The 27268-nt window shown below is 47.9% G+C and overlaps 1 protein-coding gene and 1 long non-coding RNA gene across 14 annotated transcripts in view; one reads left to right on the forward strand and one right to left on the reverse strand.

Annotated features, from left to right (window-relative positions):
* Window positions 1-490: 490 nt before the first annotated feature.
* Window positions 491-27268, forward strand: part of NRP2 (neuropilin 2) — a 121423-nt gene continuing 94645 nt past the window's right edge. For all 13 annotated transcript variants that reach the window (XR_014078976.1, XM_081577749.1, XM_081577750.1 and 10 more), the window contains exons 1-2: window positions 491-1895; window positions 17510-17687. Coding sequence is in view for 12 of the 13 variants with exons in the window: in XM_081577749.1 (XP_081433875.1) it covers window positions 1823-1895; window positions 17510-17687 (251 nt within the window). In the remaining variant the exon portion in view is untranslated. The remainder of the gene's footprint in view (window positions 1896-17509; window positions 17688-27268) is intronic.
* Window positions 5038-8479, reverse strand: LOC145541399 (uncharacterized). Its single transcript, XR_014078978.1, has 2 exons — window positions 5787-8479; window positions 5038-5395 (listed from the first exon to the last, which is right to left on the reverse strand). It is a non-coding gene; the product is annotated as an uncharacterized LOC145541399 (long non-coding RNA).

The raw sequence follows: 27268 nt of genomic DNA on the forward strand, positions 1-27268 counted from the left end.
TCGAAACAAAAATACAAGTGTTTTTCCAACTGTTAGCTCGAGGCTCCCTCTAAACAGTTTTCACGCCTCCATTTAAAAAATAGTTGGCATAATGCTGTTTTCTTTCTCTCGGCGGTGTGACCACATTTCCACGGGGAAAATGTGAAGAGAAGTAGTTTCTGCAGCATTTTGAGAAGTCTTCCTACCTGGACATTTTTGGAGGCTTGGCGGAATCCAATTTAATTACCTGAAAAATTGCTTTGAAGAACGTCTTTCCTCTTCTGATAGTTACAAGTTAGGGACGCAGGGAAAACTAAATCCTCACGCAGAGAGAAGAGGAGTATGTTTGGGAGACAACAAAGGATCTGAGTAGTAAACGCAAGGAGTGTTTGGGGTTTTATTCAGCCAGGGCTGAGCGTGTGTGTCGCCGCCACGCACTGCTGCCTGTGCGAACGCATGGCTGAGCTGCCGCCTGGTTCCCTGCTCCAAACACCGTACGCCATCCAACTCCTCTTGTAACGCCATTGCGCGTGGCGTTGTCCTGAGCTCTACGTGTGTGGCACCGGAGTCGGGGAATAGGGGGCGGGGGGACAAGAATTTCCTCCGTTTCCCGCGGAGTCTCCCTCGGACGGGGACCAAACGGCCAAGGGCAGCGCGCCCGGGAGATGCCCGGGGGCGCTCCTTCTGCAGGGCATTACGCACGGGAGGCCTGGCGAAACCCGGCCGCGGAGGTGCCCGGGTGGGCGGGAGGTGCTGGGTGGGAGATGGGTGGCTTGAGGGGGGAGCTGCCTTAACTTTGATCCGGCCGCTGCCGGGGGAAAACCGCCGCCGCCCCGCCCGAGCTGGGTGCCGCGGCACTCGCCTCTGCGCCGCGCGTCTCCGCGGCTGCCTCTTTAATCAGGAACACAGAAGGGGCGGGCCCTGAGCCGGCGCGTAATCGGATAGCTCTGCCGCGGCTCTGACATCCACATGCTGCTCGGCCTGAAAAGGCAGCGGGGGGAGCCGGAGGGGAAGCGGAGAACGCGAGCTAGGCACCAGCCTGCAGCCCGCCCCCAGCACATCCTCAGACGCGCAGACACTCTGCCGGGCGCTGGGCGAGGTAGAGGTGAGGGCGGGCGCGGGCGAACTCGGAGAGGGGCTCGCTCACTCCCAGGCGATCCCAGCCGCCCCCGCCGCCGCACCACCACCAGCAGCCACAGCAGCGGCAGCCGCAGCAGCAGCAGCTTCCTTCCTCAGACTCCCCTCGCGTGGCTGGCCAAGCGGGTGTAGCTGTTAGGGGAGGCTCCCGCTAGGGGAACCCGGCGAGGGCAAGAGCTGGGCGGCCGCCTCGCGCTCGGGCCGTCCGGCGGTCTGTGCCTCCGCCCGCGTGCCGGTCCCCAGTGCCGAGGGATGTATGTCAGTGTAAGCCTCTGAGATCACACAGCTGCCTGGGGGCCGTGTGATGCCCAAGGCAAGTCTTGGCTTGTATTTTTATTCTTTATTCTTTTTTTTTTTTTTACGCTTGGCTAACGGGAAATACTCGGGATGTTGTAGGATAAAGGAAATGATACTTTGAGGAACTGGAGAGGACATAGATGCGTTTTGTTTTTAAGAGAGGAAACCCATCCTCTCTTCCCGGCTTGCTCCCTCTTTGCTGATTTCAAGAGCTACCCTCCTCCTGGTGAGGTGGGGACCCAGCAAGAAGAAAGGTGACGACAGGCCGCCAGGACTCAGGAGGGAAACACTGACCGGTAGGAACCTTTGCAGAGGACACTAAGGAAGAACACAAGGGAGCGAAAAACACAAAGACTTATCATTAAACAAGAAATCTATAAAAACAGCTCTGGAGAAAAGCTTCTCCAAAATGGATATGTTTCCTCTCACCTGGATCTTCCTAGCTCTCTACTTTTCAGGACAAGAAGTGAGAGGCCAAGCAGGTAAGCCCCCCCGAAAGTTGTTTTTTTTTTTTTTTGTATTCATTTCAGCATGCCTTTACCTTTAAAAACAACTGCTAACGCAGGGGGCCACACGCAATGGCAAGAGAAAGGAGGATCGCTCAATACTGAATAATTTAGAGAGAGATCCCAGTCGGCCCTCCCTGTACCACCACCGCTGCTAAAACCCAACTTTTCTTTCCTGCTAGGAGTATGTGACTGTGTGTGTGTTTTGAAACATAGACAGAATTTGGCGGTGTTCAGATGTCACATATGGACTGAATCAAAGGTTTAAAAATACTACAAAGCCTTTGCATTACAGTTTTGGGGAATTTTCTTCCCCTGTCTTGAAGCAGAACACATCTCCCATGAGTTTCTTCAACCTAGCCAGCGAAATATAAATCATTTGCATTCCCTCCACTTAGCTACATTGAGCAATGTTAACTGAAGGGCTTGGGAAATACAAGAATCTAGTTTGGGTTTTCCAATGCTATGGCTTCTTTGCAGAATGTGTGGATGAGCCTCCGAATCATTGGGCTCTGGCTGATGGAGCAAGTTGTCTCATGGCTGGGCTCCGGGCTGGGCGCTGCTGCCAACCGAGGCGGTTGGCCATCCAGTTCTCTTTCTTGCCTCCATATATTTTCTGGGGGAACTAAATCATATGTTCTTTTTAAAACTAGTATTAGATAAAACAAACTGCATGGCCCTCAAAGGTCTCTCACTCTTGTGAAGTGGTTAGAAACTTTTGGGTAGAATTTGTTCTCAACCACTGCCAAAAAGGGTGTGTGGACAGACTGCAGAGATAAGCACTGCAAGGCCCAGAATGGTCTGGGGCAAGTGTTTTTTTGGGGGTGGGGGTGGGGGGAGGAAGAGTGGAGGCTGGCCAGGGGCACTGCTCTTTCTGAGAAGGGCTCTCTGGTTCCAGAAAATCCAGTGGGGCACTGTCTTGCTTCCCCACACCACTCTCTCCGGGCTGAGCCTCTCTCCCCTCTGACAAGAGTCTCTGGAATCTGACAAAACTCTTAAAAGCTGCTACAGGTGATTGAGAGTGGGGAAAGCATCCCTGGAGGAAATAGAGAAAAGAGAGAGGAGAAAAGGGCTTCCTGGAGTGCCCTTACCCGGAGGCAAGTCTAAGGCTGCCACCGCAGCGGTAGCACGAACCCCTGGCAGCCGCCCGGGTCCTCCCCATCACAGCGGGTTAGTGGATCCTGCGGGAGCCGGGGACTCTGATTCTCACTCCCCAACACAGGCACGCGCCTCACTTGAAGCTTGGGTGTTTATTGAGGAAAAGAAAGATACGTGAACGCCCTTACTCTCCAGACCCACACGTTTGCTGCTTTCTTCTCTGCCATAACTGGTCTTCACAGCAGCTGCAAATGTATCAAAGAGATGGGTGCAGGTCCCACTTGGGGAAATTTCCTGTGGCTTTCTGTTCCCCGTTCTCTTAATTCTAAGTTCCCAGCTTGAGGCGAAATTAAATTACCTCCCACAGACCTGAAAGCGGCATAAATTATGGAAGTTTGTGTGATTTGCTGTGTGTGTGTGTGTGTGTGTGTGTGTGTGTCCGCGTGCGCGCGCGGCGAAGATGCCCACGGTACATTATGTATTCAGGCACGGACTCTGGTAGGCCCGGGTGCGCGAGCGCGCGCACACTGGCGTACACATCGGCACACACACACGCACGCACACACACACACACAACTTCAGGTTCTGTGTGCTGTGCGGAGCGGGAGGGGTCGTAAAGACCCAGGGGCCATCTCGTACCCCAGATGTTCTCACATCTGTCCCCGAGCGCTGCGCGGAGTGTGTACGTGTGTGCGCGACACCCGCTCAAACCCACTCCGGCTTGCCACCTGCCTCCCGCACTCTCCGCAGAGCCCCCTCCCACCCCAGCCCCGAGCCGCGCTGCGTCACTTCTAGAGAAGCCCAGAGGCGAGAGCGCGGGCTGGTCACCCTCTCTGAGGCCTCAGGCAGCCTCGGACCCAGGGTGGGACCTCCCTACGGGACGCGGAGCTGGGACCCGCCCGGGGTGGATATTCTCCAGCGCCCGGAAAAGGCGATCGCGAACCGCGGGCTGCTAGGGCTTTTGGTCTGAACAGCCGACTGGCACCGGGGGAGCTGGCAGCGGGTAGCAAAGGGCGAGGCCGAGCTAGACCTCTGACTCACCCTGTGCGCGCCGGCCGAGAGGGGGCCGGGCCCAGCCTGCTATGACGGTTGAAACCCACTCTGACGAGGTGGGGTGGGGTGGGGTGGGGTGGGGTGGGGGGGAGGGAGGAAGGAGCAAGCCGGGGAGTAATTGAGCAAATAACCTCGTGGCCACGGCGCGTGGCCTCTCGCAGTGGCGGAGCTGAGTGGGCGTCGCGCACTAGGCTGCCCCAGTCCTTGCCACGCCGGCCGCCTTGCCGGATCACAGCGCCGCCACCCTCCTACCCCCGCTCGGGGACTTGGGGGACACTCCGAAGGCCCTGCGGGGAGCGCCCTCTCTTGCACTCCACTCTGCGCTGCCTTTCCCCCGCCGCCCCAAGAGAGCCGGCTCAGAGGGGCTGGGGGCCGGAGCGCTGGCCGAGCTGGTGGCGGAAAGCCGGGGTGGGACTCGGACCTGAGGTTGGAGGCAGAAGCGAGGCAGCTTGAGCCGCGGGAATGCGCGCAACTTTAGTAGCGCTACGCGCCGGGCGCCCGCCGGTGCGCGCGAACAGGTGAAGAGCACGCGGCGCGCGGTCATTCCACGTGGTGGGGACGTGGTGGCCCCCAAGCCGGCCCTCCCCACCCCCCCACCCCGCGCCGTCTCTAACGCCGCATCGATTTGTTTGGGCTACGCAGCAGAAACAGAGCCGAGCGATCCATAAACATTCTATTAGGCAAAAATATTCCCAGAGAAAGCAAAACCGAAGCTCCAGCCCGGTTAAGTGGGCCGCCTCCAACTCCTCCAGCTTTGTCCCCTCCTCCTCCACACTAAGGACACCCCCAGGGAGAAGCCTGCGGCATTTCCTCAGCACTGCCCATTGCCAGAAAGTTAAGTCTCCGCTGTGGTCTTCGGCCTGGGAGAATCCTCTGCAGTCGCCGGCGAATTCCGCCTCCTCTCCGCCGCCGCCTCGCTCTTTGCTTTTCCACTGGAGAAAAAGAAATAGTCACGGCCAAGGCACCATTTTCACTGATTGATTTCTTTTTAATATCAACAGAAGTTAATGGAGGCTAGGCGAGCTGTGATTAACTGGCTGCCCCCGCCCTTCGCCTGGGGCTAGCGCACAGACGTTTTTCCCACCAGGTCCCGCCCGGGCGCCCAGCGACTGGGTGGGGGGCATCCGCGGAGCTAAAGTCCCGGCGGCTGAGTGGGGAGCATCTGCCGAGCTGAGGTCCAGGGCTGCCGGGGTCGGGGCTGCTGGAAGGAACCGCGCGCCCCTCCGGGAACCAGGGGTTATGGGGATGGTAATCAGCTTTCCCAGCCAAGCTTAGGGGTTCCGGCTCCACCGTGTCACCGCTTCTGCGGCTCCGGCTGAATTTCTCTGGAAGGGGAAGGAGATCGGCACTCGGGTTGATTGGCCGGTGCTCACCGCTCGCCTCCCTCCCACCACCTCCCCTCCTTTCGGTTTCAGACAGCGAGGAGAGCCCCCTGGCGCTGGCCATTCACGGTCAGCCTGGCCACGAAACTCCCCTTTGCTAGACTTAATCTCGTGGTCTGCGGGGAACTGGGTTTTGCTCAGGAAATCATCAGGCACTGACAATGGGTTCCTTCAGATGATGGTAACTCCCAGCCCTGACGTTTCCCAGCCTTCGGGTCTCACCACTTGGGGCCAAAAGAACCCGGACCCTGTAACCATCAACCCCGCCCCCCTCACGCCCCAACCTTACCCCCACCCCTCCGCCTCCCGCCTCCTACTCCTACCAGCCCCTTGCCTGGAGAGCTTTGATCTGTGGTTGAGTTTTAACACCATTGCCATGGTCCCTGGCAGAAGCGGTCAATTCAGCCTTCCGTCTGGACCGGATGATCAGATAAGAGGTGTAAATTGGCTGTGGGAGACAGGTCTGGGTTCAGACAAATCCCGAAAAAGGCAACCACCGTCTAGGCTCCGGGGGGAGAGTAGTTTGAAGAGGGTTTTGGTTTTTGTTTTCTTCTGTCTCCCTATATTGCCCGATGACTGTGGGCAGGCATAAACATTTGCAAGTAGAACTATAAACTCCTGGATTTGGCACAGACGGCCTGCTCTAGGCTTTTAGGGACTGGTCTCTTGCCGGCTTTCAGTGAGTACCAAACTCCACTTTACCCCATAAACAGCCACTGGAGGTAGTGAAGCTGGTGCTAGTTGCCAGCAGAGCACATAGTGCAAAACAGTGGAAAGAGAAACGCTCCCCACGAGGGTTCCAGGGCAAGCCGCCCCTTCTTGTCCAAGTTGTGCCTGGTACAACTGTGACTGCCCAGGCAGCCCCGCAGGTCTGGACTTTTATATCATGCTGAGGAGACCTCAGATTAAGCCACAGAGCACCCAGTTGGCAAAACGAAATGTTGGAAGGCTGCAGTGACTATAACCCTGGACTATCTAGACAAGACTCCTGCTGTCTACCAAATGGCTCCCATCTCCTACTGTATATTTCACGTTCTGCACCTGAAAGGCCAGTTCCTGCCTTCGCAGTGTAGAGGAGACTAGGAGTTCAAATGCCAATTCATAAGCAATGAGGCATGAAAGCGAATAACAGCTGGGGAGAGGCCTGTGTGGGGTCAGTTGGGAGAGACACCAGGAGCTGGATGGTTCTGAGGACCCTGTCTGGTGTTTGTCATTTCCCTCAATACTTGTTAAAGCAGTCAAGAGAATGAGCTGGTTTGGGGTGACCCAAGTGTGAGACAGTTCTGAGCTGACAGAAGTCAGAGCCAGGTTCATTGGTAAAGAGTTTTCAGAATATATTCCCCAAAAGTCCTGTTTGGAAAGACTTTAGGAAATTAGAGACAAGACTCTTTTTTTCAAAAATGGAGCAGAAGCATAATACCTTTTTAATTTCTTGCACTGACGAGAAAAGACTTGAAAAGTGATGTCTGGGCAGTACTTTGTAATATCATTAACATATTTGAGGTATTTTATCATCTGACCATCACTTGCCAGTGGATAATCTTTGAGACACCCTCCTTGTGTGTCATATTTGTGTTCGATCCCTAAAAGTTTTTGTATGATTCCTTCCAAGTAAGGCATTAACTTTTTGTTGTTGTTGTTAATTAACCCATTCCTGGAAGATATTGTGAACGTCTGTCCTGGAGAACCTACAGCCTTTTCCAAAGCTTTAGCTGCCTCTATGAGAAATGGCTGAAGGGCTTAATGGGTTCATTACCTAATAGGAATCAGTAGGGTTGGATTCCAGGACACAGTGGCCTTGTAGTGTGGCTGGCCCTCCAGGAGAAAGCATCTTCTAAAGGTTTAGGAAGCTGTCAAGTTTAGATAAGGCTGAGCTCCGTTCCTATGGGACCTTGGTTGTATTAATAAGGAGAAATTAATTTTTAACCACTGGGAACATTGCCAAATTATGTGACCTTTGGCAGACCAGCTGTGCTATAAAAATAAATCCCCCATCTCTGAAAATGCTGCTCCTCTCCAGTAGAACAATAACAACCGTGGCATTTAGGATGGAGAAGACTGGGGTTGAGGAGACAGGAGAGAAATGGAAACTGCCAGGAAAAAAAAAAGAAAAAAACCCTCTGATATTGTGACACATAGTTTCAGACTTGAGTGATCTACTTACACCCCCGCCACACCCTCCCCCTAAACAGACACCCTGGTTTCCAGGAAGCAGCAAAGAAGGCCAGGATGACAAGGAACAGAGTGCCTGTGTGTTGGGAGTGAAGAAGGTGTTAAGTGCCTCCAGCCCACTCACACCCCAGCCTCGAACACATCTCTCATTGTTCACACAGAGATTCCTGGCACTGGGAGAGAAAAAGGAGTTTTCAAACAGGCAAAACATTTGTCTGTCTCTAAATGCTATTGAATAAGTTTGTCACTGAAAGGTTTGGGGAGACCTTCATCGGACTTCCTAGCTTCTGAAGCGTTAGAGCCAGACCTCCTGTCAGTCACCTGACGGCTCAGTGATCCTGAATCTCTGATTTCTCCGTACCTCAGAGTCTTTATCTGTAAGTGTGTTTGATACTAATAGCTGACCAATTTCTAGGGTGTTGGGCTATTTCAGATTACATAGAGTACTGTTGAGTACATATTAAGCCGCCTGTTCGAAAGTCATTTAATCTTCAAAACAGCTTCAGTGGGGTTAATAGTATCTAGTGATCATAGAAAGACAGAAAGCACGCTAACACCCTTGTGGTAAGTTTATGTTACTTTTATGAGTTTGTTCTTTTTTAAAAAAATCAGTAAATAATTACTCATTCTCAGCTCTTACCCCACTAGACCTTTGTCTGGTTTTATAAGCATCTGATTCATCTCTTTGCACCCTGTTCTTCAGAAATGCATGTTCTCTGCTGGATTCTCATCTTAGATTTACATCAGTTCTTTACACTTTTTTTTTCGCCTTGGTTTTCCATTCTCAGTGTTCTCGTCTCTACTGATTTTTTAAATCTCTCTCCTTTCCATTCCTCCTCTTCCATCCTTCATCCCTGAAAGCATGCTCAGCAGGAAACGCCTCATGGAAGGGGCTCCCCAAATGTGTAATAACTTCTACTCTGGCAGTAAGGCCCCTCAGCAGCCGAACTCAAAAAAGTCGTCATAAAGACAAAATAGCTTTTACTCAGCAAGTCTCTTTAATAATCCCATTTCCCTCTGGGTCTTCATAAAAGAGTCATGATCTAATCCAGAAAAAAAAAAAAAAGAGGGGGCTGGGAATAACAAAAGGAAAGCATGCCTTGGATGGAGCTGCTGGCCAGTCTAATGCACACAGCCAGTTGATACCCTGTTCACTGCCTCTCAAGATCCTGTGATAGCCAGGGATCTGGGTTCTGGCCAGTCTTTCAGTGAAGAAGATAAAGGGAATTGCAAATGACTGGACCAAGTGGCAAAAATTATTTTGATAAAGGGGAAAAATAAAACAGATGTGCCTAAAAGGCATATTGGGGGCCAGGGGAAGGGAGCTGAGCGGGGAGGATGGGTAGAAAGGAGTGAGCTGAAACCCAGCAAGAGTTTAGTGATGAAGTAGGACTTTGAAGCTTCTTGGTGCCACTGAAAACAAATATCTAGAACTTGCCCTTGGGAGGATGGAGGGATGGAATGACGAGGTAAGAAAGCCCTCAGATAAAATTAATTTTACCATTATTAGAATTAAAGTGTAATGTTCTTTGAACTTTGTCATCATTATCTGAGGTTACTGTGTCCTATAAGTTCACACTAGCTCTACCTTGATCTATGACTAGGTATTATTATCCCAGACAAGTCCTCTAAACTCCTGGTTCACCAATAAAAAATATTTGCATTTAATAGCAGCTGTGAGTTGGGAAGGAAGGGTGGAGGCTGGACACACAGAATACTTTGTGATCAGGCTTTCTTAGAATTTGTGATAGCTACTGATACTTTGGGTATTATCCTCAGTGTGTATGGGTGCTCAGTCGTGTCTGACTCTTTGTGACCCCGTGGACTGTAGCCCGCCAGACTCCTCTTTCCATGGGATTTTCTAGGCAAGAATATTGGAATTGGTTGTCTTTTCCTCCTCCAGGGAATCTTCCTGACCCAAGGACTGAACTCGCATCTCCTGCATTGGCAGGTGGATTCTTTACCACTGAACCACCTGATGTTACCCTAGTCAATTATTAACTCATTAATTCATCAAGCCTCATTGAGTATGATCTTTGGCAAAGAATCGGGTTTGATGCTGTAAGGTTTGCCAAAGATGAGCAGGTGGTCCAGCAGCATGGATAAGGCTCTGTCACACTTTAGAAGATGCTAAAGAGCTTCAGCCTCAGAAGTTGGAAGAGGTTATTCCTGGGAGATCAGGGAGGGTGGAGGTGGCATGTGAGCCTGGATTGAGAGTTTAGATGGGTTTAGAGCTGGGAAAGGCATAGCAGGGGAAGGGGAAAAGGGAGCAGAGAAGGAACACTGGGGAACACTGAGTGTTTGGGAACACTCAGAAATGGCCATTTAGACAGTGTGGAAGCAAATAGTTGCAAATACGTTTGGAAATAATAGCTTGGGCCAAATGCAAGGTCCAAATTGCTAGGCCAAGGGGTTTGGATTTCATTTACTAACCAATGGGGAGCCATGAATGTTTCAACAGAAGCCTTCTGTTAATCAAAATAAATGAAAACAATTATATTACCTTTTGGAGAGACCCTAAAATTATTCTTCTTCTATTTCCTTCCCCAAATGTCTGTTGAAATGGTCAGGAATTGTAATCCCAGATCTCTCATCAATGGCATCAAAATTTCATTTGCAATGAGGGCTGGGAAAGAGTGGACATAAATATCAACTAATGATATTATATTGGCTGCCCTATTGGAATTGCATTTGTTTATGATATAAGATGACAAATAACAAGGTTACCACAGGTGGCATGATTCGAGGTCAGGGGAGGTAATCACATCAAACTTACATTTTAACGATTAAATGAAGGTTCATTTTTAGAATCCAGATTGAGGAGAGACATTCCAAAGGCCCGATTTCCAGTTCTGTCCTTGCTGAATTCATCAGAGGTGTTTTAGAAGAGGAAGTTTGCCTCATTCCTCACTCCTTTTTCCACGCTCAAGTGCTGCCTTCCTTTCCCATTCTCCAGTTCCCTCCTTCCTGCCTTCCCAGACAGTTCTTTTATTCAGATTTTGAACTTTCTCATTGCAAAAGTTCACAGGAATTTTCATTTGCTGTGCCTTCAGGAGTGGATCACTCACTGCCACCCAGCCCCATAAATTGAATAGATTGCATCCCTTCCCAGTTGCCTTAGGAAGTGGTCAAACAGCCGCATTCCTGGGCTGATGGATTGGCTCATTTCTTCCCAGCTTAAGCCAAGATACAGATTTTTATGAGACTATCTTGTGACAGGCTGATGTCGCTTTGAATAAAACAAAATCCAGCCTCAGCCCACAGAGATCACTTTAAAAGAAGCTTATTCAAGGTTAGTGAGCAAAATTTGGTTCAAACCCTGAGCACAGGACTTAGAAGATCTGTGTGAGAGATTGGAAGAAACTCTTTCTCTGTTTTCTTTTCATGCATCATTGTTGAGAAGCTCAGACACAGAACTGTGTATGCCTTATATTTATAAATATACAGCCACAGACTCAGTTAAGAAAAGAAGCTCGCACCAGTAGAGCTAATGTGATTGAAAGAGACATTTAAACTCTCCATAATGCAAGACAGATGCATTCACTGAAGAATCCTAGAGTTTTGTTTCAGGCTTACCAAGCAGATGAAATAAAATCAACACCTTGCATAAATATCTTATTGTCTACGAGGGTAAAGAATCTTTTTAATTAGAGGCTCATCTGTGGGTTATAGGATTTTCCCCTTCCATAGTTATGCAGGGTATGAAATTTAGAACTGGAACTGACCTTTAGCACCACTTCCCTCATTATAGATGGGAAAATAAAGGCTCAGAGTGGTTTACTAACTACCCAAGGTCACACAGGTTTCCAGTGGCGAGATCATACTTGCATACAAGGCTAGTTAACAAAGTGACAACCTTCTCTCTTTTGAAGTCATAGAAAGAGCTTCTTCTTTTCTTTGCTACTAATAATTAAATAAAAACAATGCTATGGTAATAGGATGAGACTGTGCTGTGAATGTATTATTTGGGGATGAAATGAGACTGTTTTTCTCCATCAAGTGCCCTCAGGTATATATATCAGTTCAGTTCAGTCACTCAGTCGTGTCCGACTCTTTGCGACCCCATGAATTGCAGCACGCCAGGCCTCTCTGTCTATCACCAACTCCCGGAGTCTACCGAAACCCATGTCCATCGAGTCGGTGATGCCATCCAACCATCTCATCCTCTGTCGTCCCCTTGTCCTCCCGCCCCCAATCCTACCCAGCATTAGGGTCTTTTCCAATGAGTCAACCCTTCGCATGAGGTGGCCAAAGTATTGGAGTTTCAGCTTCAACATCAGACCTTCCAATGAACACCCAGGGTTGATCTCTTTTAGGATGGATTGATTGGATCTCCTTGCAGTCCAAGGGACTCTCAAGAGTCTTCTCCAACACCACAATTCAAAAGCATCAATTCTGCGGCGCTCAGCTTTCTTCACCGTCCAACTCTCACATCCATACATGACCACTGGAAAAACCATAGCCTTGACTAGATGGACTTTTGTTGGCAAAGTAATGTCTCTGCTTTTAAATATGCTATCTAGGTTGGCCATAACCTTCCTTCCAAGGAGCAAGCGTATTTTAATTTCATGGCTGCAGTCACCATCAGCAGTGATTCTGGAGCCCAAAAAAATAAAGTCTGACACTGTTTCCACTGTTTCCCCATCTATTTCCCATGAAGTGATGGGACCAGATGCCATGATCTTAGTTTTCTGAACATTGAGCTTTAAGCCACCTTTTTCACTCTCCTCTTTCACCTTCATCAAGAGGCTCTTTAGTTCTTCTTCACTTTCTGCCATAAGGGTGGTGTCATCCACGTATCTGAGGTTATTGATATTTCTCCCAGCAATCTTGATTCCAGCTTGTGTTTCTTCCAGCCCAGCGTTTCTCATGATGTACTCTGCATATAAGTTAAATAAGCAGGGTGACAGTATACAGCCTTGACGGACTCCTTTTCCTATTTGGAACCAGTCTGTTGTTCCATGTCCAGTTCTAACTGTTGCTTTCTGACCTGCATACAGGTTTCTCAAGAGACAGGTCAGATGGTCTGGTATTCCCATCTCTTTCAGAATTTTCCACAGTTTATTGTGATCCACACAGTCAAAGGCTTTGGCATAGTCAGTAAAGCAGAAATAGATGTTTTTCTGGAACTCTCTTGCTTTTTCGATGATCCAGCGGATATTGGCAATTTGATCTCTGGTTCCTCTGCCTTTACTAAAACCAGCTTGAACATCTGGAAGTTCATGGTTCATGTATTGCTGAAGCCTGGCTTGGAGAATTTTGAGCATTACTTTACTAGCATGTGAGATGAGTGCAATTGTGCGGTAGTTATAGTGTCTTCTAATCCTTGTACTTGTCTCTTTTCTGTGGCATTTGAAAGTAACAAGGGAACTGAGATCTAATGGGTTTCAAACTCAGTTCCAGGAAGCCCTGAAGTCCTTATAGAGAAGCTCCATCAGAAAGGCGGGGAGGGGCTTCAAGGCAGGCATACTGCACTGATTCTGTCACCCTCTGGGCCCACACCCAAGAAGAGCTTCATTTCTAGTGGCTTTGCACTTTGGAGTTCTGGGTACAGTTTTGATCAAGGGAAAAACAAACACTTCTAAAAAGAACTTTGAAAATGACACACTTAATTCAGGCCATTCACGGAATTACAGTTTAGGAAACTGAGACACAGGAAAGTCACAGGGAGTTAAGAATCCAGGTGCTTGCATCCCCTCTTTTGCTAACATCAGCCCCCCGCCCCCACCCCCCACCCCGGTAGTCTGGTCCCTTTACCCCAGGCCCACTTTTGACAACTACCTGATGCTCCAGTCCCATATCCAGTCAGCCTAAGTTCCCCGTTTTTGATAAGGACTTTTACCTTCAGTTCAGTTACACCCAGTGATCTGATTGTTCTGTGTGGAACAGCCTGAGGTTTGTGGCTGGTGTCACCTGGCCATTGTGAAGTAAACCACCACAATCCGATTATTTTCAAGTTCTGGCCATACAGTGTTCCTTTAAAAACAACTCCAGCTGAATTTCCTTAGGAGGCAGACCAGATTTTTTTTAAAAGGTCTGCTACTCCTTCTTAATAAATACTTCCTAAAAATTGTATTACCAAGGAATCAGTGCTTTGTCTTAAATTGGGTCCTATAGAAGAGAGTTCCTTCTGAAACTGGCAGAGTGCCTTAGAATTGTAAGTGAACCGGTCCAGAGTCCCTTTACCTGATCCAGGAACAGGTACCCCTAGGCAGCATCAGATGATACTTAGCTCACCAGCAAACAAGTCTCTTCAGTCATGTCTGACTCTTTGCGACCCTGTGGACTGGAGGAGCCTGCCAAGATCCTCTGTCCATGGAAATCTCCAGACAAGAATACTGGAGTGGGTTACCATGCTCTCCTCAAGGGGATCTTCCCAACCCAGGGATTGAACCCCTCATCTCTTACGTTTCCTGCATTGACAGGTGGGTTTTCTTTAACCACTAGTGTGCCACCTGGCAAGCCTCAAACAAAAGCACATGAGAAAAACAAACAAAAAAAACAAAAGATACAAAGGTCAGAAATAATCTGACCTTTTATATGTCAAATTAAAACACCTAAGTAGTCATTATGGGGGTAAATCAGACCTTTGTGACTTTAGAACTTAATAGTCCCTTGATTTCAGTCATGTCTAGAGGTGTCACTTGAATCCTTTCATCCATGGTCCAAAGACCTCTGAAGGCTTTATCTGACCTGGCCTGGCCCATCCCTTAGACTTCCCTCTCACATGTAGGAGAAAACCTGCTCTGAACTGTCCAGGCTTGGGTTTGCCTGCTTCTCGTTGGGAATGAATTTGCCCCAGGTGTAAGGTATTCACCAAATGCAGAAAGAAGTCACTTGTCAACTTGCTAGACAGGCTCAGTAGCTAAAAATTCAATGGGGTCAGCCTCACCTCTATGTGTGGAGATTGGCCTAAAGGCGTTTGCCCTTGAGTTCAACTCCCTCTTGGCTGGGCTGGACTCCTCTGAAACACATAGAGAACATTTATGCTGTTCCTTTTGGCATGTGACACAGACCTCTGAGCCCTGGGTGGGGCAGCTCTTCAGAAGAAAGTCTAGCTCATTTCTCTTGGAGGCGTGTTTGTATTTCAGACAGACCCTTCTGTATTTCAGAAGGGTCCCCAAACCTGGAAATGAAAGATCAGTTATCAAGAGGAGGTGGAGAAGGATTAAGTGTGTTTTCTTTACAGTTTTTATTGATGATAGATTTCAAGAATTCAGTTATCTCCAAGAAAAATAGAGATGGATATTCTAGTATTTATCTTGGTGGATGTATGTCTGTGCAAATGATGTGTGATATTTTATGAGAGGGTGTGAATGTGTGTATAGGACTGAAGTGTGAATTTCTAATAATTATGTGTCCCGGATGTGTGTTCAATATCTGTGTGTGTGTGTGTGTGTTTCTGAGTGTACGTGCCATCCAAACAAGAATGTGAGTTTATAAATGTTTGGATATTGAAAAGGTTAACTCCATGCAAGCAAAGCAGATGTTTTAACGAGTTCTTAAATATTTTAATAAGTGCCTTGGTGTTCTTCAGATAAAGAAAGAACAGGAGAAAAGAAATGAGTTACTCCTATTTCCTCTGGTTAAGTGAGTTTAACAGCAGAAAATGTAGACTGTCCACTATGGGATATATACAGCTTAATTTTTTTTTTAAGTGAGAAATGATTACTCCTGATGTGGGCGAGAAACGAAACCTTCTTACGAAGAAGTTTCCTGTCTTTATTGCTGATTATGTGTGCCTTGTCTTAGTACTAAAAGCTTAAACTTGGGAGGCAGGGAGTTGAGGAAGAAAACTTCCTCTTTCAGGAGTAATGGGAGGGAAACAGGGAAGGGATGCTGAAAGAAGGGAGGGAGTTTGGATGACAAAACAGGAGCTCAGCTCAGATGCCCTGTGATGAGTTCTGCGTTAAAAGGTGTGGTTTGGGGTGAGCCAGGAGCAGGGCTGTAGTTTCAGCACAACAGCTGGCAGAGGAGCTGCACCCAGTAGAAAATTTCCTCTCCTGCCAGTTTAGTCCAGGCAGGTGGTGATCTAAATCCGGACAGCTCCACTTCCTCAGAGGGCCACTCTCAGCCCAATTTCCCACCCGTGAGCAAAGACCAATGGGCCACAGTTTGACCTTGTTGGAAGACTCTGGGTGCCCAGCATGGCTGAGTGGTGTGGACCCCTGGAAAGCCTGCAAGATTGGCTGCAGGGGGGACGGGTGGCACCCAGCTCCAGCGCTGGCTGGCTTCATCTCCGTCTGGCTGGAAGGCTGGGCCCATTGTCCTCCTGGCCTGGGGAGGGCGTGGGGTCATTAGTTAGAGGATGATGTGGTCTCTGCTAACCAGAGGAAATGGCCTGCTTTTGTTTTCCACCCAGTAGGAAATGGAACCTGAATCCATTAGATTCTGGGCAGCTCGACTGCGGCACAGTTTGAGCTCTTGGAGGCGCGATGCCTAAAAGGCTACTTGCATGGATTTGTGTGTCCCAACCACCATTGTGCGGCATGCCCATCTTTTATGCATTTAAAGCCTGTCAAGCTGGTAATCTAAAGCAAAGGTCTGGAAGACAGTAATACCAACCGACACGGGGAAGAGGAGAGTGCACCTGTAGAGTTAAAAAATGCATGACCCTTTCCTCAAAGAGGGAACACAGGAGAAAGCCCCCATCCTGTTGGGTAGCTGCTGAGCTGGAATGCATAATTGACGGACCCGTGCTGCTCCATGCAGATGGCGATATTAAATCGTGATTGATGCTAAGAGAGGCACACATCTTAGGAAGGTCTCTGAGAGGCTTCTGAATATTTCTAGGTCTCTTGTGCCTTCCCGTCTTCTGTTCTACTGTGGGATTAAGCACACCCCCCCTTCTCATTTCCTAAGAACCCCTCCTGGGGATGACAGAACTTCACTCCCAAATATAAGATGCATCAAATGTCATCACCCACCTTTTCTGCCTTTGAAGCTTGCCTGCTTCCCTCCCGGCCCCCACAAAGCTGTTTACCTCCAGCCGGGCACTGCTGGCAGGTGGGGGTTGGCAGTTACTCCCCTGCAGCTGCCTTTCCAATGGCTGGTCACCCCTGGACAAAGCAGCAGCACACTCTGCTGGTGGTGACCAGGCAGGAAGGACAGTGGATAGAAAGCTCAGAGAAAACACAGGCGTCCACTCAGCACAAAGCACCTTTGTCAAAACTCTGAGATCAGAGCCAGTAGATTCCCTAATGCAGATTTTTCCACTCAGTGTGTAATGAAATAATAAATCAAATTTGTGGTGCATGTGGAATTAAGTGTTTGGGGGTTTTGCTTTTTCTTTCTTTAAAAAAAAAATGCTGAAATCACCCTCCAGGGCCTGTTCTGGCCCAAAACTGAATATGCTTCCTCCGTATCACATGTAATTGTTACCAGGCTCGCTTGTGGGTCGGCACCACAAAACCACTGTTGTCGGTTCCCGGAGTCTACTTCTGACTGCTGGGCTGGGCTGAGCTAAGAGACACCATCGAATAACATGAAGGATTTATGAGATAAAGATAGAGATGCAAGGTTTGAACGAGAAGAAGATGGGCCAAGCAGGAGAGACAGGAACAAGAAGGGAGTCATGTCAAGTTTACAGTTATTTTTTTTTTAATATCAGCCCATGTAATTGGGAATATTTATGACTTCTGGAATATTTTCATTTTGGAGAGAATGTGTGTGTGTGTGTGTTGTATGTGTGTGTGGCTGGGTGAGTTGGGGGGAGAATGAGCTGAAATAATCTCTTCCACTGAATGAGTAAGTAGGTTAGTCTTTTGGACTGCCATAAAAGGTCTGTAAAACAGTGTTAATCAGCCACTGGTAGAGAAGAGAAACAAGGAGAGGAAAAAAACAGCCTGTAACATATTTGAAGTTCTTGTCTGCCTTCTCTTCCAGATCAACCCTGTGGAGGTCGTTTGAATTCCAAAGACGCCGGCTACATCACCTCCCCGGGTTACCCCCAGGATTATCCATCCCACCAGAACTGCGAGTGGATTGTTTATGCCCCCGAACCCAACCAGAAGATTGTCCTCAACTTCAACCCTCACTTCGAAATCGAGAAGCACGACTGCAAGTAAGCGCCGCCCTCTGCCCTGTACATCCATGAGACACACCCTCCCACCCACCTCCGGGTTCCTGCCACACCCTCCACCCCGTGGCAGCACCCCCTGGCCCCAGGACCTGCAGAACAGTGGTATATCCTGGCCCCAGAGAGAAACCTCAAGAGGTTTATTTCTTTCAGGGGAAATCAAAGCCTAATTGACCCTGTAGAATGGAGGTAAGAGACTTATCGAGTGAAGAGTATAAAGAATACACCCTAAATTCAAAGGCTGGCAGAGGAGAATTCCACGTGGGGGCAGCAGGTGGACTACCTCATGCCAGTTCTTGACCTTAGGAGTGACTTTCCCCTCAGCACACACTGAGTGTGTGCTCAGTCGTGTATGACTCTTTGCAAGGCCCACCAGGCTCCTCTGTTCATGGAATTTTCCAGGCAACAATACTGGAACGGGTTGCCATTTCCTTCTCCAGGGGATCTTCCTGACCCAGGGATTGAATCCACGTCTCCTGCATCCCCCCGGAGATCTCCCCATTTCTACTGCTGTTCCCACATGGAGGAACCCCAGCAGCTTCCTTAATAAAACAGTAGCCAGATCCCCAAGTAGAGACTTCCTCTACATCTAGCCATGGAGAGTCAGGCTGTTGTTTTATGAAGCAGCAGCTGGTCTTTATAGAAAGCAGCTGGTAGGCCTGAGATGCACCTTGATTCTCGGAATTTGTGCTGTACAGGTTAGAGTCTCAAAACTCGTGCTCTGGATTTATTTAACACTCTTCTAATTTCTTTGTAAATATCAATCCATTCAGTTCTCACAAGGGCCCTGAGAAGTTGATATCATTATCATCATGACTTCCATTTTGCAGATTAGAAAACCAAAGCCCAGAGAAATTAAGTAAGTCACCCCCGGTCATTCAGCTCGGCTCACAGCATTGGTTCTACCATTTTGAAAGTGTGTGATTTTAGGAGACACCAGGCATACATTGACATCTGTGAGTACTTTAGAAATGCCATCTTCCCAGCCTCCTCTAGGGAATCCATCACTTCTCCCACCTAGCCTCATTCCATGTGAGCATCAAAGGGAATTTTTATTTATTTTAATTGAAGGATAATTGTTTCACAGTATTGTGTTAGTTTCCACCAAACACCCACATGGATCAGCCATAGGTTTACCTATGTCCCCTCCCACTTGAACCTCCCTCCTACCTCCCTCCCCATCCCATCCCTCTAGGTTGTTACTGAGCCCCGGTTTCAGTTCCCTGAGTCATACAGCAAATTCATCAAAGGGAATTTCTTTTCACAAAGTTTCTAATTTTTGTAATCTCTATCTCTTTATTGCTTTGGTCACAGTAAGGAAATGGCAACCCACTCCGGTGTTCCTGCCTAGAGGATCCCATTGACAGAGGAGCCTGGCAGGCTACAGTTCATGAGATCACAAGAGTCAGATACAACTGAGCGCTATCTTTTTTTCTATGGATATATGTAGCTACAGAAGCTTACATGATAAGATGTTCTACTTTCCATCAACTATTGAAATATAAAATATTTTACTGCATTGGGAACTTTCTAGTTATACCCACATATAAATTCCTACTGACTGTGAGCCAGTCTACATTTTCTATAATTTTACAGCAGTAATCCCTCTAGTTTCCTATCAGGTAAAAATATATAAAATCCCATTCAGAGTGGTATTCCCTATTCAGTATATATGCCTATGACAAAAATCATGTATAGAATAAAAGTCTTGGATGATTTCAAGAAAAAAAGCAAAAACAAAAAAAGAAATGCTATGTTAACATCAAGGTCCCTATTAGTTAAAGTGAGGTAGGGAGCAGCATTGTATTATAATGTCAAGAGTGTGAACGCCCTTTGTCTTGTCTAGTGGGCTCCACCTTAAAGTCTTTCTTCACTGAAACAAAAATGAGAGTTTTCTCTGTAGGACAGAATGTGCCAACAATCATTTGTTGTTGTTAAATTGCTAAGTCATTCTGACTCTTTGCAACCCTATGGACTGTAAGCCCACCAGGCTCCTTTGTTCATGGGATTGTCCTGGCACAAATACTAGAGGTGGGTTACCATTTCCTTCTCCAGGGGATCTTCCTGACCCAGGGATTGAACCTGCATTGCAGGTGAATTCTTTACCACTGAGCCCCCAGGGAAGCCCACCAACGATCATGTCTTGCTCTAAACAGAGTGCCTAGAATGTGCCATGGTTCTCATGACTTTTCAGTGGCCCCTTATGATTAGTAAGTAGTATGAGCATTCCTTGTGACCAAGACACTGTGAATACTGACCAACTGACAGAGGAGACAGCTAGCAGGAGGTGTACCAAGGACAGGCCTCAGTCTGGGCCCTCACTTCCTTATGGAAGAGAAAAGGCTCCTCTCTAACCAGAGCTAGATTGGGAGATTCAGTGAGTCAGTGTCATTGTTATCATCCTAGGATGGCTTTGCACCTTCATAACAGTTCTTTCTTAACAAGAGATAGTCTTTGTTGAAAACCAGAGGGTTTCCCAGATGTATGCCTCATGTGATGAAGAGTCATAAGATGGAGTTCTTATGTCTCCACTCTTGACTCAGTGGATGACACGGGGGAACTTACTGGTTCCTCTTTGTCCAAGTTAAACGCACAGCCTGCGTATATTTGCACAGCATCTCAGGGCTGCCAATTCCCTGCCAGTGAACATTACCAAAAATTTCTGTTAGAAGAGCTTCTTTCTAAGGTATAAAGCTTCCGGTGCCTTTGGCTAGGATACAGAAAGTTGGCACAAACTGAAGCATGCTGTACTCAGAGCTTGGTTGGGTCTGAGCTCAGAGAAATTTGACTAAGCACCTCTCTCAGATGAGGGCCAAAATCTGTTATGCTTATGCCAGCAAATCTCCCAGGGAAATTGCAGAGAGGTCATCTCATGTATATTCATAGTGGTGGAGAGAGAAGCCAGGTTTTTGAAGGGAAAACTCAGGAGCTGGTGAGCATGGCTTAAAACATGTTGGAAGCATGAAAAGCCAGGGAAACATGCTTCTGCCCTGTTTGGGGCTGTGGGGTACCCTTTCCCCTCAGGACTCAGTCCCAGAGATGGGGCGAGCACAAGGTCTCTGAACCCGCTGGTGGCAGAGGATCCAAGACGATGTCTCTGACGGGAGCTGGAGTAGGGGAAGCAGGCAAGTTACAGGTTTTTCTGAAGCTTCTGGTGCTTATCATCCATATCAAGTAGCTTCCTGTTCTTCTCCCCACTCCTCCACTCCTTGCTTCTAGCTTGAACCAAAAAGTTCATGGAGGTCAGATAAAGGTCTTTCTGGAGTCTCTTTGCCCCAGTGCCAAAGTGTCAGCAAGACTCTGTTGGGGTCATGTTGCTTTATCTGGTGCTTACCTCTCTCACTCTCCCCCCCTTTCTCCTCCACTCCTCGTTTTTCTCTCATTCTGATTAATTTTTGTACTTGGAAGGACACATCGGGTCTCTCCGTCTCTTACCCTAGAGGTGTTTTAAGTCTTCCCTGCCATATGTGTTCAGGGTAAACAGGCTCCCCTTGCCCCTGCTGCCTGGCTTCACTTTCTTGTGAAGGGAGCAGTTCATCTAATTAAAGTCTCAGAAGTTCTGTCCTGTTCCTCCTCTCTCCTGCTCTCATTTTCCTTCCAAGGGAGCTTCTGGCTGGGAAAGCAGTTACTACCAAAGGAAGCTAGCATCCCTTCTCCTTTCATTTTGGGTGTGTGTTTCCAACTGGATTTGGTTCTCAAGGTCCTTTTGTTGTCGTTGTTCAGTTGCTCAGTCATGTCCAACTCTTTGCGACCCCATGGACTGCAGCATGCCAGGCTTCCCTGCCCTTCACTATATCCCTGAGTTTGCTCAAACTCATGTCTGTTGAATCGGTGATGCCATTCAACCAACCATCTCATCCTCTGTCATCCCCTCCTCCTCCTCCCTTCAATCTTTCCCAGCATCAGGGTCTTTTTCAATGAGTTGGCTCTTCGCATCAGGTGGCCAAAGTATTGGAGCTTCAGCTTCATCATCAGTCCTTCCAATGAATATTCAGGGTCCTTAGGGTGAATACTCACCAAGAGAAAACTTCCCAAAGATCTTCTGAGAAGAGCATGCAGCAGCAATACCCCTGCACAAACTGGAAGTGAGCAAGAACATCAGGAAAAAAAAAAGAAAACAGCCTCCCTGTGGAAAAAGGGCAGTGGTCACGTGCCTGCCCTCTTCTGTTTTCCCTGTCTTCCTTTGTGCAGGATTAACTGCAAAGATGGCCCATGACCTGGGAGTGGGCCCAGCTATGAGAGGATTAGCCTGGTCACTGGCCCCTAAGCTTTTGGCTCTCTATCCCTTGAAATCCACAACCTAAAGGTGGAGGCCGTTGGTGAATAAACCCCAGACAGGCAGACCTTTTCCCCTAACCGTCACTTGCTAATTTTGTTCCATTTAAACTTGCTGTCTGCTTGGAAACTTTCAGTCACCAGCCCCGGTTTTGCCTGAGTCAGTGCAATCCAAGGCCACCATCTGCACTGAGCTCCCCACATCCCCCCACTCTGGCCATCCCCAGAAATCCAAGCCCCCAGCACCCATAGGCCGTTCTGAGGCCTGGTTACCCACTGCAAGCAGAAACCGGAAACCCCTGTGGCCCCGCCAGGTCAGGGTGGCTGACAGACGGAAAGGCAGGACTCAGGGCTGACAGAGCAAACAGGGTGAAGCCACTTCATTCCCTGTGGTGGGGAAGAGCATCCTGCTACTGCCTTTCACTTGAGTCATCGGCCAAGTAGCTGAATGTTAGGGCTTTAGAAACACATGCACGCAAACTTGAATATTCTTTCCCTTTCTGAGATTTGAAATAGATGTATTCTTGAAAACCCCCACCTGTGTATGATACAAAGCTTATTTACGAGCACTCACACAGGCCTGGTGGAGGCCCAGATGAAGCCAGAACCAAGAGTCTAGGTCCATTTGTGCTGTGCTTAGTCACTCAGTCGTGTCCAACTCTTTGTGACCCTATGGACTATAGCCTGCCAGGCTCCTTTGTCCATGGGGATTCTTCAGGCAAGAATGCTAGAGTGGGTTGCCATGCCTCCCCCAGGGGATCCTCCCAGGCCAGGGATCAAACCCAGGTCTCCCCTGTTGCAGGTGGATTCTTTACCATCTGAGCCACCAGGGAAACCCCAAGTCCTTTTAAGAACCGGTTATTTCCAGATGGTGTCTTGAAAAACACCCTTCAGAAAGTGCAAAAACCACTATGAAGACTAGAGAGAATAGTTAGGCTGAAAAACCCACACACAAACCTATATTAATAATTGTGTGTGTGCGCTCAGCACAAGAGATCTCATTTACCATGCCACACTGAAATTTCCAGATTCTAAAACACCCTCCTTTAAAGCTCCAAACATTCCTCTTTAGAAAGATCTCTGATTAAAAACATTCTGTATCATGTGCCTCACTTCCTTGTCTTCTGAAACAGAACAAATACTAAGGTGAGTTAACTTTTTCTCAATGATTCAGGCTTCTAATTCTAAACTTGACTTTTTGTAGCAGAGGCTGGGTAAGGTAAGGTCATATATAGATCGGATAGATTTAGATATGAGTTTTTGTTGATCTTTTATACTTCCCAAGCCTCAGTGTCTTCATCTGCAAAACTGTGGCAGTGATGACTACTTTGCAAGATTTTGGTCTCCTGTTTATGTCAATACGCAATACATTATCAACCATGTCAGCATCTTTGTACTTTGGGGAAGTGTGTGACATTTTTGCTATCTATATGCTTGCTGTCATAGCGCTTCTGTTATAAGTACACCCCTCTGACCTGTTTTCACCCTTTTATTTTGGGTAGGATTTTGCCTCGGGAGGTTTTGGTGTCCGCTTGGACCTCTTTAGTCCTGGGGTCTAGCTTTTGTCCCAAGCCAGTACAGTCCAGGGCCAGCATTCTGGTTTGCCTTAGTCAGCCTCACTCGTAGCAGAGCAACGACTGGGGTGGTCTCCCAGGGACAAAGTGCAAGAGCACCAATGCATGGGGTCCTCAGCAGCAGTTGAGCTGCTCACTATCTTTTCTTTTGAAGCCATTGCCTGCCCCCATACTGGATATTTGAGGTTTGGGGACATTTGGCCTCTAGCTAGGTGTGCTGAGTAAACAAAGTGTTCTTGTGTTTATCTGTGGCCAGAGGAGCCATCTAAATCTTAGATGTGTCTGTTTTCCTCAAAGTAGGGGATGCTGTCTTTGAGAGCATTCTCCTAGGTTGACAAGTTGACTACAGGAAACAGAGGGAACATATCAGACTTCAGTCATCTGGCCCCATCCCACCCAGCCAACGAAGATTACATGCACTCAATTAGCATCCTCCACATACAACCACATACAACCTTACTTCTGCAGGAGACCCTGTGAGGGCAGAGGCTCAGACTCCCCTCCCTCTCCCCTCCAGCACTCCCTGCTGTGTAATACCCTCCCCTCCCCCTAAGAGTCCTTGATTCCTCCAGCTCTTTTAGGGCCTCCTACTCAGAATTCCCCAATCATTGCATATTGTCTTGGTCTGCTTGTGTTTTGTTCGTGCGTTGTCATCCTGTATTCTGAGCATGTAAGTTCTCTAAGGGCATGGACCACATGTATCTTGTCTCTACTCTCTATGGCCACAAAAACCAGTGAAGTCATTGTTACTCCTCCCATTTGACAAATGAAGAAACTTGGGCTCAGAGAAGTAAGCAGCTGGCCCAAGGTCACACTCTTGAAAGTGGCAGAGAAGGGATTTGAAGCTGGAACACCCGGCTTTTTTGCAACCTGAGCTGTTTACTCTCATGCTTAATTGTCTCCACCAACACCATGCATTCTGACTGGAGGCATGATATAAGCCCTGGGATCCAGTTGGCTGAAAAGATCAGGGAAGGCTGCCTGGAGGAGGCAGTGGCTATACTGATCCTGAAGAAGTTAACCAGGCAAAGGAGGGGCATGGGTGTGGCTGGTGGCCCGGGCAGACAGCATCACGTCCCAGACAAGAAGGGAACCACAGTAATGAAAGGGCATCTTTGTGTCTTCTTGATACAAACCCCCTTCAAGGTAAAGAGATTCCTGGGCAGTGCTATTTAATTTTATTTCCTGGCCACACGACTTCTAGCATCTCAGAGAGGGGTTGAGGTCAGGAAAGACAGAGATTATGGGAACTCTCTGCTGTCCCACTCTCCCGGGTCAGAGCTTCTACAGTCTCATACCCTCTATCCAGGGACCGCCCCCGCCACCAATTTAATGCCTGAAAGTGAGATTTGGCCTGGGGAAGTCCAGGTAACACTCTGTATTAAGCTCCATGCATCAGAGTACTCCTACACAAAACTCCCTCTGAATACATGTCTCTTTCCTGTGTATAGAGGGCACAAGGGCCCAATGCCCAGTTAGAAGTGTGGCTTCAGCTGGTTTCCGCCTGAGCCTCTGGAAATCCAAGCAGAGAGTGGGTTCTCTGTGGCTGAACAGAGTGTCTTATACTCAGGAGAGACCCTCAGGTTGATTACTCATGACATTATTACAGATTTACTGCCTGCCCAACCTCAGAAATATTCTGATTCCCCCAAGGAGCCCATGAGCAGCAATACTTGTCTGTATTGCAACAACCCTGCTAATGACAGAAACAGATTCCCCTCCAGGTACGTGGTGCAATAAACAGGAGCGGTCTGCTGACTGGAGCTCAGCTGGCAGCCGACCCCACACTCACCAACCTTGACCGAGGACTCCACCCAGCAACTGAGCTTGCTGAAGAAGTGGGAAAACACACGGTAGATTGTTCTCCTCCGCCTACCAAGGTTAAAGAGCAGTTGGGACAGCAGTTATTTTTGGCAGTTTGTTTTTAAATATGCGATGTTGCAATCGCAACTCTCAAAATGCAAGCTTCATTGTGGATGTCCTTTCTAACAATGCGTTTTTATCTTCTGATTGAGAAAATCACTTGAGATTTTCTAGTGCACAATCCCACTTGTTCTGCCTCTCAACCCTGGCACATTCTCTGAACCCCAGAGGTCCCAGAGGGCCAGGATCTCATCCCATGTAACTCTGTGTAATTCTCCCATCTGATTACATTGGGCGAGAGAGAGTCTGTCTTAAGAAATTCAGTGGGAACTCTGGGTGTGGAGGGGATAAAGAGGAGAAGGAAATAGACCAAGTGGAGAAATTAGGTTTTTCTAGTCATGAGACTTTAGGGCGAAAAAAAATATATTCTCTTTGTTTTGTCCTTTTTTAGTGGCAGGGCGATTGAAACCTTTGGATTAAGAGAAACTCAGTAGATAATGTAATTCCGTTCTTCTACTTCTGCCTGGATAAATCATCCAGGAAAAAAAATATATATATTAGCTGCCCTTGTCTTTCCTTCTAGAAAAGAGCTTCCATAATCGTCCTTCATTATAAGACCTACGCCTCACAACTCATCTCAGTTGATTGCAGAGTAGATGGTTGTGTTTCATTTACATAATAAAAAAATTTTTTCCCTAGAAAGAAAATCCCTGAAAATGTGAGCTGGTTCAAAATAAAATTTGACAACGAAGGAAGAAAAAGTGTGAGCTAGGCTTAGGTTTAGAAGGGCAGCAAAAAACTCCAACACGGTAAAGGAAAATTCACATGATTTTTATATGCTTTTTTCCCTGGCTTTGTAGCCAAGCGTCTCAGCAATCTCTATAAATTTTTTAGCTCTGCCCCATTAGGGACTGCATTTTGTTTATAGGTGGTATGAAGGGATTGTCGGCTGGACAATAACAGCAAATATATATTGAGCTCTCGACAGGTCCCTGGTGCTACTACACCAAGAACTTGCCATATTTTACTCTCATAACAACCCTCTGGGGCTGGGACTGCTGTTATTCCCATTTAACAGATGGTGTTACTGAGGCCCAGAGAGATCACACAGATAGTAAGGGTAGGGCTGGGATTTGAAGCCTGCTTTAGCTGCCTTAGGATACCTGTGTCCTTGTGCCCAGAGCTGTCATCTGCTTTCCCAAGGCTTAGGTATTTGGGGCCTCTCTGATTTCCTAGGATATCCTGGACATGGATTTTTTTTTTTCTTCTTATACCTTTTCTTTGCCTCTTCCTGCCATCTGCTCACCTCCGGATGCCGACAGGGCAGTCAAGGAGAGAGAGTGATCTTTCTGTGTCTTTAAATACAAGCTGAGAGGCCTGAGTCTCAATTGTTTCCTTCTGCCTCCTTGTCATCCGCCTCCTCCTCCCGTGTCCCCTCCAGCCCCGCCCCATCCTCTTCAAATTCCCTGCCGTTCCCCCACACCTCACTCTTCATCTGGAATCCGAAGATGTGAGGGCTAGTAATAGAGTGTCAGCAGAAGTAATTGATTCCTCACACAGAGAGAATTCTCCTGCCTTTAGTGTGAATGGAGCTGAACCGGAGTCTTGGAGGGTGAGCGAGACATGTAAACAGTCCATGGCTGAGCTGTCAGGGCGAAGCCAGACACACCAGAGAGTGAGTGAGAGGGAAAACGGTGGAACAAATAATTGTTTTATTGGAAAGGAAAGGAGTAAATAATATTTCAGCCCAGGAATTGGCAGTTTGAAAGAGAGGGCTGAGAACTAGAAGCAGAAGGAATCCGTGATGTGGGTTCTAATGAGGTGGGGTTCCATTGTCTCAAGGTAGGAGGTTTC

Source organism: Giraffa tippelskirchi, chromosome 3, assembly GCF_054371585.1.
Source record: "Giraffa tippelskirchi isolate mGirTip1 chromosome 3, T2T-mGirTip1v1.2.pri, whole genome shotgun sequence".
Taxonomy (NCBI): Eukaryota; Metazoa; Chordata; class Mammalia; order Artiodactyla; family Giraffidae; genus Giraffa; species Giraffa tippelskirchi.